The following is a 10,021-nucleotide window of genomic DNA, read 5'->3' on the forward strand; positions in this document are numbered from 1 at the left end:
ACGTTTTAACTTAAAAAAGAGAAAGCTGTGTGGATCGCTGGTGTGTGTGTCGCATTGAACATTACGTCGCGGCAGTTGTGTGTGGCGTCGCTATGACGTCAAGCTACGTACTATCTCTGGGTACTGTCTGCAATGGAAAACGGGGCAGGGCCGAGTAGAGGCGAGTCTATCGATTTGTGCTATGGTAGCATTTTTCATCAAGGCAGCATAGATCGTCAGAACACCGGCAACAGTTCAACGTTTAGTCCTAAAAGACGATGCAACTCCGACTCTTGAGCCTGGAAATGTTTCTTACGACCCGCCCTTCTCTGCTTCTGATTGGCTAGTAGTCCTTACCTGGGAACTGCGCATGTGCAACTCCCAACAAAGATTTTGTACAAGTAAGATGCATCACTCTGTAGCTCAAGAGCAGAGCGTACAACACACAGGGTGAAAAGAGGAGCTGCAGCAATGTGCAGAGAGAAAAATATGGTGTTTTTTGAAAATTAAACCATGTAAACCTGTTCTGGTACAACCCCTAAATAAGACTTTGAACGTGAAAATGAGCATAATACCACCTCTTTAAATCTGCTGTTGCAGTCAGGTTTTAAAATCACTCTCTGTAATTAATTGGTAATTATTTCATATATCTGGGCCTGTGTCCACCAAAGCGTTTCTTCCTGAGCCAGCGTCTTTTTTTCAATTCATTGCAATGGGAGCGCCGCGTTTTTACAAGCTAGTAAAAACATGACATTTTTAAATCCAATAAAGTTAGGCAGAACTGCTTGCAACAAATGTATCATAGCAACCAAAGCAGTCAGAAAAAACGCTGCGACTCAAAAACGCTAGCTAGTGCTGCCTGCTGGGCGATTTCAGAAAAGCAGCTGCCGTTTTCAGCTGGCAAAAACCGCTTTGGTGGACACGGGCCCTAAAGCTGTATTTTCCTTTGTCCTTTACCTTTACATAACAATGTTCTCAGTGTATATCATTGCCAGTATTCACACAATGCTTTGGAAATGCTATTTCTCATTATGGTCATGCCAATAAATACATTTTAATTTGAGAGAGAAGAGACAGAAGGTGGGTTTCCATCCACCTGCTTTGTTGCATTAAGAAAATGAGTGGAAACAACAAAAATTCAAAAGAGTTTTACAAGGGTTAATATTCACACGTCTTTTCCTGATTATCACAAAATTCTGAGCTACATTTGGATAAATGGAAACCTGGCTAGAGACAGAGAGCAAGAGACAGAGAGAGCTAGAGAGGGAGGGACAGGGCAGAGAAACTGACGGGACTAACCTCATACTGGTCACCAGCACACAATCTAGCAAATCCTGCCAGACCTTAAAAAACAAACAGAAACAGATGTAGCCTATCAGTTTATGGTTATTATAACATTACTGATATCTGATAGATGGAAACGTGCTAACACCAACATGAAGGCCTGTTTTAGGACTAATGTGATAGAAAAACTTAAAGTCACCCGAATAGGATGGCCACATAAAAGCTCATGAAATGGGCTGTTGTAATGTCAGCTACAGGCAGATACTGGTATTCGCTTTTGCAGTTCCTGTTTGCAATGTGCCCATGGATGTACAGACCTTCATCATTTACTTTGATACTGAAGAAAGAACTTGATTTCTAAGTGGTTTTATGGACAGTTATTTGAGATGACAATCAGAGATAATGATATCGTTGGGAAGTGTAACTCATATAGAATTATATCATGTGTTTCATGTCTCTGTGTTAAAGGTCCAGTGTGTAAGATTTAGAGGCATCTAGTGGTGAGGGTTGTGAATTGCAACCATCGGTCCAGTCTACCACTGCCCCCTAACTTTTCAAAGAGCATAGGACAGCTATGGTGTCTGACACAGTACAAAAGGTGTCTCTTCTGAGACAGCAGAGAGTAGCCAGTCAAGAAATGAGGTTTCTTTAGGTATATTTAGTCCAGTCCAGTGTGTAATACTTCTAAGGATCTATTGACAGAAATGCAATATAATATCCATAACTATGTTTTCAGTGGTGTATAAAGAAAGACCTTACATAATGAACTGTTATGTTTTTATTACCTTAGAATGAGCCATTTCTATCTACATAACCGCGGGCACCCCTTTCTGTGGAGGTCGCTGTATTTTGTTGTCATGTTTCTACAATAGCCAACAACGGACAAACAGCGCTTCGTCATCACGGCGTTCTTCTGCTTGTATAAATCCGGCAGTGTAGACGCCTGTCACTACATTAAATGGGTCCGTAGAAGAAGAAGAGGAAACAATAATAATAATAATAATAAACAGTCTCTGAGTAGTTCTCTGGTTTATTAAAAGTAAGAAGAGAAGTGACATTTGGACAAATGAACAAGCACACACGTTATTTAGCACAAGAGCTGACAGCCTATGGCTCTGTGGAGCCGACTGTGGCTCAGGAGGTAGAGCGGGTTGCCCCTTAATCAGAAGGTCGGTGGTTCAATCCTACGTGTGTGAATGTTAGTTTCAGTGTGTGAATGTTAGTTTCAGTTTGATTACTTAGGCTCAGTGTGTGAATGTTAGTTTCAGTGTGATTACTTAGGCTCAGTGTGTGAATGTTAGTTTCAGTTTGATTACTTAGGCTCAGTGTGTGAATGTTAGTTTCAGTGTGATTACTTAGGCTCAGTGTGTGAATGGTGTAAAAACAGTGTAAAAGGTTGAAAAGACCATGAAGCCAGACCAGGACAGATAAAAACAGCTGACAGCAGAAATCACGGATGTGGATTTTTCAAGATGGAAGGCTGTAATGTGGGACAGATGAATTTTGGAAGCGGTTGCTGAAGCTGTCTGTTTTCTGCTGGACAGGTAATGAACTTAAGTTTGTCAGGCTTTAGAATGAAAACTGTTGTTTGATAGCTTTAGCTTGAAGCTGGCTATAATCACCGAGAGAGGTGAGGTGTTTCCCCTGTCAATATGTAGTTGCATTAATTTCATGTCACCTAATTATTCTTCAGCCTGTGGTTTGGCTTTGCTGATTACGTTAGCGAGACAATCAGCTGATCGGTAACGTTAATTGGCAATAAAACCTTAACGTTAGCTTAGAGCATGGAAGCATCAGCCAGCTAAACCTTTACTGCCCTGGTAGAAAAATCATGTAAGGTTAGTTGGATTGGTTTATTCTCCAGCACTGGCTTTGGCTTGTGGTGTAAAATATGTAGATGTATTAATTTCATGTAGTTACTCTCTCTCCAGCCCTCTGTTTTGGTTTTGTTACGTTTGTGAGACAACCAGCTGATCACTAATTGGCAATAAAAGGTAGCTTACAGCTGGAAGCTCAGATCAGCCAGCTAAACTTTTACTTTGCTGGTAGAAAAAATATGTAGTTGGATTGTAACTTCATGTAGTTCTTCTCCAGCCTCTGTTATGGCTTTGTTACGTGGACAAAAATGTACCGTTACCTTCCTGAGACAGATGATGAATATTATTGGTAATGATCAGCAGCTAAACTTCACATCTTACTGCCCTGGTGGAAAACATGTATTTCTTTTTACTGCTAATGGTGATATATAACAAGACCGTGTGTCTATCAAGTGACCAATAATGAATACTTTCCAAATTTGCATTAAAAAAAGTTTTTTGGGATATTGCTTCCCACTGTGCACACAAATGTGTAATTTGTATTTCACATGCTAAATGTCCATTAAAAACTAAAAAACGTTTTACCACAAGCTGAAATTACATTAAAAGAGTCTGTACTACTTTGTGTTTCTGTTGTATTTCAAAAAATTTAAAAGACATTTTGGAAAGATTTGCAGATTGCTTATCTAATTAATTAAGCACAGTGAGAGGGGCCTTGATTCTCACCAGCCAATGCCTTTGTAAACTTCATGTATTATGTGGTTTATAATGGACTGTGGTGCAGAAACAGTGAGGCTTACATTGTCCTGGTATCTGTCAGTGGTCATACTTGATGCACTAGATGTGATAGTTTTTGAGATGTTCATTTTTTTTGGTTTGTTAGTCCAGATGAGCCAACCCTCCCAAGATGTAAAATACTGTATTACAGGAGTATGAGACATCATGTAGCACTTCATTTCTTCATGTGGCTGTTGTTTATTAATGAACAAGTAACAATAATATAAAAAAAACAACATATGGTTTTACTGAATAATTAAGTAAATATAATTTGTTAATATATCTATCTAAAGAAACCTCAATTCTTGACTGGCAACTCTCTTGACTGGCTATCTCATAGATGACATCTTTTGTCCTGTCTCAGGCACCGTAGCTACACTACTCGCTTGGATAGGGGAGGGGGTGCAATTCACAACCCTCACCACTAGATGTCACTAAAACTTACACACAGAACCTTTAATTATTCAGTAAAACCATGGCACTGACAGATAACATGGAAAATGTAAACCAAGAGTGTGAAACACTGTCACTGTTTCTGCACCACAGTCCATTATAAAGAACACATTAAATAAAGTTTATACAAACTTGACAAGGGAAACACGTTAATTCTCACTGTGATTATGGCCCCTCGCCAAAACCGCCCGCCAACAATAATATCTAGCCCACGGTCAGATTATGGTTATTTGATAGTGGCAAAAAATATAAATAAATAAATGCTTTGATAGCGGTGCTGAAATAGATCTCATGTCATGGCAGCGACAGTTACTCACATAATCACTTCCTCTTTGGTGGTTCTGCCTACAAAATAAAAGCGCGAGAAGCTTTTTTTACTGTATAGCAGCATTGGAGTTAAACTGAGCTTTTACTTTGAAAAATTCTGAACGACATTAAAAGAGTCTGTAGCCAGCTTGACACACCTCTGAAAGAGCCTCAGAAAACGTGATTCCCCTAAATGTCTTCTGCCTGGAGATACTGGGGAAAGTGAAAGCGTCCGTAGATTGATGGATGTGGATCAAAGACCGAAACAAAAAGAGTGCAGCACATGCTATAATGTGAGAAACATTCGCTGCAGAATCCATTTGTTGGAGAGAGTTGTCCTGAGGTAGGATTGAAAACTGAACCCTTGGGTTGCGAGCCCTGCGCCTTACCAACTGAACTAACCAAGTAACGTTAATAAATTTAAATATTATGGCTAATATTCTCATCCACCATCTAATGGTTGAAAATATTGCTGCAATGCAAAACTTATTTGCCGACCCCTGCAACATATTATTACTACTTCTTCTTCTTCTAACGTACATATTCAATGTAGGGATGAGTGTCTGCACTGCCTGAATTCTACCAGAAGTCGAACAAGAACAACGTAGTGACGAAACACGCTCTGTAGAGCTGTTTGTCCGTTTTCAGCTACCGTAGAAACGTAATGGTTATGTAGATAGAAATGGCTCATTCTAAGGTAATAAAAACATAATGGTTCATTATGTAAGGTCTTTATACACCTCTGAAAACATACTTATGGATCCTATATTGCATTTCTGTCAATAGATCCTCAGAAATATTACACACTGGACCTTTCAGATTTGACTGAGATACATCTCCAGGAAGGATTATGAGTTTTGACTTAAATTCACCTCACATGGTTTTTGCCTCACATCTCTCCCTCCGTGCCTCCCCTTCAACTCCTCTTAAGTAAACCAGACTACTAATAAAGTGTTTACAAGCTGATGAATTAGGTCACCCTATAGTAACCGTGTTTGTTCAGTGATCATAGAATAATTTTTCAAGACAGGAGCCATTTAAAACATAACCTGTTGATGGCCTGATTCAAGTTTAATAACTATTGGAATTGTTGTGTGCTTTCACGTGTTATTGTATTTTCTACCCATTTATACCCAAGTATGTTTCACTAAAGAATTATTTTAATTATGTGAGTGTCCCAGTCACAAGGAGTATGTACCCTTTCTAGTTGGTTTTCCTCAGAGTATACGTGCTTTTTGTTGTTGGCTAGGACAATCAAATTCAAGAAGAGAATGAAAAAAGGACAGACAAAAAAATTGAGGATGAGAGGAAGGAGGGAAGAGTGAAGACAAACAGGTGAAATCGCAATGATGTTTTATTCTTACCTTTCATCTTAATGTGGAACTCTCCCAGCTGGTTCTCCAACTCGCTCTCTAACACACACATGTTCTGCAAAGAGGATCAAAGAGAGATTTTTAACCAAGCAGGTCAGAACTATAGAGCTGCTGGATCTATATTAGTTGTGCTATGTTAAATCCTATTGCTTTATAATGTATTCACCTGCTACCTGCCCATGCAATGACCCTGTTATTTCAAAGATCACTATACATTTACCATTTTTCAGCATTCCATCTTAATCCCCTTTTCACTCTATCCCTCCTCTTCACCTTACCTCTGTGTACTCTTTGTATCCTTTATTGGCTTCTCCTAAACTCTCCCTGGCCTCCTTACTGCCTGGAGAGGCAGTGTATGCCTTCACCATCTTGTTGGCTCCGTCCCTGAGTCTCCTCTGCAGGCAGTAGGCTTCATATAGCTCCTCAATCTGGGAAAAGACGGGGAAAGATACACACTGTCACTTTTATGTATGCTGGAAGCATTCACAACATATGTTCTTTTATCCAAAATATCTTGACTTTTATTATTATTCTGCTGCGTTTTTTGTCACTCAACTGGTTCAACATTTTTCACTATTGAGGGGGGATACGAGCGGCCCCTCCCAAATTGGACTGATCCTCGTTTATGCTGAAATGTTTGTTATTGTTAGTCATAAGTACAGTCGCATGAAAAAGAATGTGAACCATTTGGAATTACCTGGATTTCTGCATAAATTGGTCATAAAATGTGATCTGATCTTCATCTAAGTCACAACAATAGACAAACAATTGTTTTTATGTTTTTATTGAACTGCACAGGACTCGGAATCGGCAGATACAGTACTCAATATTAAATGGCTCGGATCGGGATCGGCGGGCAAAAAAATGGGACATACCTAATATTTATTACTGAAGTTCTTCTCATGCATATATAGCTGTACAATCTTACCCGCAGAGACAGTGTCCACCACAGGGCAAGCTGAGCCAAGGGGAGTTGAAGGTGAGGGCTTTAATATGCACACACACACCAGTGCTCTATTTTATGGGACTGCATTGTAGTTTTTGATTATATTTTTAAAAACATTGAGTAATTGAGTGTGTATGTATGTGTGAGCATTTGTAACTGTACACATGACATGTTAGTAGTTAGCAGTATACTGTGACTTAAGTGTTCAGTGCAGTGGTGACTTGCTTACACAAACTAAGGAGGCAGGTGTCACCCTCAACATTTCCTCTCAAACCTTATGATGTTCCAAATCTTACATACATTATTGGTACAACTTTTAAAGCCACCAATCCAGTTTAGTATCAGCATTTCAACAGCTAGCACTCTCACCGCAATTTCTTTGTACAGTACATCCCAGTATTCCTACATATTCAAGTTTCCTTTAATGAAATTTGTAAATCTAGAGCTTATGCATATTTGGTAGACGTATGTGCTGTCTGGGTGTTTTCTACTTCACACTCTGAATGTTCTGATGAAATTATCGGTATGGACTAATTTGGATTTAAAGTAAAAATATGGAGATTGTCAGACCTCTAGCTGACACATACATTGTTAATTTTAAAGACTGAAACTGCAGCCTCTAGTACTGCAGCTACATACTACTCAGACCAGGTGCCACGGCGGGTGTGGCGATCACTCAGAGAAGAGGAAAGAGAGCCAGGAGAGGAGCCATGCTGGCCTAGCTTGGACTTAATTCTGCTCCTAAAGAGCCAGTCTGGACAAAATGGGACTCATATAGACCAAGCAATGAAATTCAGAGACTGCTGTGCTCATATCGTTACAGAGACCCACCCAAATGCACATCCCAGATCAAGCACTGGGCACGGGAGCGGAGCTAGACTCTCAGCACAGTGGGGGCGGAGCTTCATCACGGGGCCCACCTGCTACAAAGTCATTTATACCAAGTACCAATGACCCCAGACTAACTACGAACTGAATCCGTCTGCGTCGCAGCTGCCAGAGCTGATCGCAGCCACTGTAGTCGATGCTTGTGGTCACACTAGAAGTGTCTCTCCACTCCTCTCTGGAGAGAATACACCAGCCATTTTCAAAATAAAATACCCTATGCACACTCACAATCGTATATCAACAATAAACACAGTTAAAACAAATAAAAAAATAAACAATTTAACTATGTAGCCTACTTAATCATAGTAGAAGCACAAAAAGCAAGCACTTATCACCAAATCAACAAAATCGAAAGATGTCAGCAAAATCAGGCAGGCAAAACGCTCTTATTTTGAAATGCTCCCAATGGCATCTGCAGACGAAAGCGGGTCACACAGAGCTTTGAAGAAGGTAGTATAAGCACAAAAAGGACAAACAAGTCATTAACGTGGGGTAGGCTCTGCTGCTGAGCTTCCAGTTAATTCAACTTTTTCACATCTCTTATACTTTTTACACAATCTCAATTCAAGTTTCATGTCATTTTCAGCCTGTTTTCTGAGTTTATAATGGAAGCAGATGGGACTGAATGTTGGGAGATAGAGTGAAGGTACCAACCTACCCAGTGGGAATTCACTTCAAAATCTTTGAAAAATTTGTATTCAACTCGTTGCATCTCCCACAGCTTTCACTGTACATGCATCATTTTTTCACAAGTGGTAGGAAAACTTGTTCTGCCGCTTATGTCCAACTTTGAAAGCAAACAGACTTTCACAGCTGGTACAGTCAGCTTGAAAGTGGGAGGAGTCCCACTCAACTGCCGCATAGACTCCCATACTAAAAAAGTGCTGCAGTTTCAGGAAAGAGGCAGAAAGATGGACATTTCTATACTGCTGCTGTGGACACATTTTTGACAGTAGACACACAAATCTCGGACATCATCTTTATGAGGATCTTATCTCTCTAACAGTACTGTTTCTCTTCAAGGCCGTGTTCATTCCCCTCTGCTCTCCTCCCTGAACACCAACAGTTGCACCTTCAGTCACCAAACCACCAAGCTCCTGTTATGTGCAGATGACACCTCCCTCACTGGGCTCATCTCTTGTGGGGATCAGTCACCCCACAGGTGGGCGATTGACCATCTGGGGTCCTGGACCACTCAATCAATCTGGACCTTAATGCTCTGAAGACAGTGGAGATGGGCAGGTATTCCAGGAAGAGACCAGCTGCACCCATCCACATCAATCTGTGCAACTCCACACTCAACACTGTGGAGTCATTCTGCTCACCCAGGACCTCCACTTGGAGTTGATACGCTTATGTCACCTTCATAATAATTAAATAATAAATAATTACACAATTTCAAACTTTTAGTCTTCATACCCCTTTCTAAATTCAGGTCATATCTTCACAACACTTGAGAGTTTCTCACATTTCTTCAGCTTCTTCATGGCTTTCAGCTAAAAACTACATTCAAACCTTAAAATGTTCTACATTTATCAGTGCAGTTTGAAGTTTATTCAACTTTTCGGATCCCCTCAAGGCTGCGTTCTTTCCCCTCTGCTCTTCTCCCCGTACACCAACAGCTGCACCTCCAGTCACCAGTCCGTCAAGCAAAAAGAAGTTTGCGGTTGACACCACCCTTGTTGGGCTCATCTCAGGTGGGGATGAGTCCGACCTACAGGTGGGAGATCGACCATCTGGTGACCTGGTGCAGCCAGAACAGTCTGGAGCTTAACGCTCTGAAGACCGTGGAGATGGTCGTGGACTTCAGCACAGCCCCACCCTCCCCCATCATCCTGTGTGACTCCCCAGTCGCCACTGTGGACTCCTTCCGCTTCCTGGGCACCATCATCTCCCAGGACCTCAAGTGGGAACTGAACATCACCTCCCTCACCAAGAAGGCCCGGCAGAGGATGTACTTCCTGCGGCAGCTGAAGAAGTTCACCCTGCCAAAGACAATGATGGTGCACTTCTACACCGCCATCATTGAGTCCATCCTCACCTCCTCCATCACCATCTGGTACGCTGCTGCCACTGCCAGGGACAAGGGCAGGCTGCAGCGCATCATTCGCTCTGCAGAGAAGGTGATTGGCTGCAATCTTCCTTCTCTTCAGGACCTGTACTCCTCGAGGACTCTGAGGCGAGCAGGAAAGATTGCA

General features: G+C 41.2%; 1 protein-coding gene across 5 annotated transcripts in view; it reads right to left on the reverse strand.

The window, feature by feature from the left end:
- Positions 1-10,021, reverse strand: part of ripor1 (RHO family interacting cell polarization regulator 1) — a 170,757-nt gene that overhangs the window by 54,808 nt on the left and 105,928 nt on the right. For all 5 annotated transcript variants that reach the window (XM_046036514.1, XM_046036516.1, XM_046036513.1 and 2 more), the window contains 3 exons: positions 6,268-6,417; positions 5,981-6,044; positions 1,279-1,322 (listed from right to left, as the gene is read on the reverse strand). In XM_046036514.1, the coding sequence (XP_045892470.1) occupies positions 1,279-1,322; positions 5,981-6,044; positions 6,268-6,417 (258 nt within the window). The remainder of the gene's footprint in view (positions 1-1,278; positions 1,323-5,980; positions 6,045-6,267; positions 6,418-10,021) is intronic.

This window comes from Micropterus dolomieu, linkage group LG22 (assembly GCF_021292245.1).
Source record: "Micropterus dolomieu isolate WLL.071019.BEF.003 ecotype Adirondacks linkage group LG22, ASM2129224v1, whole genome shotgun sequence".
NCBI lineage: Eukaryota > Metazoa > Chordata > Actinopteri > Centrarchiformes > Centrarchidae > Micropterus > Micropterus dolomieu.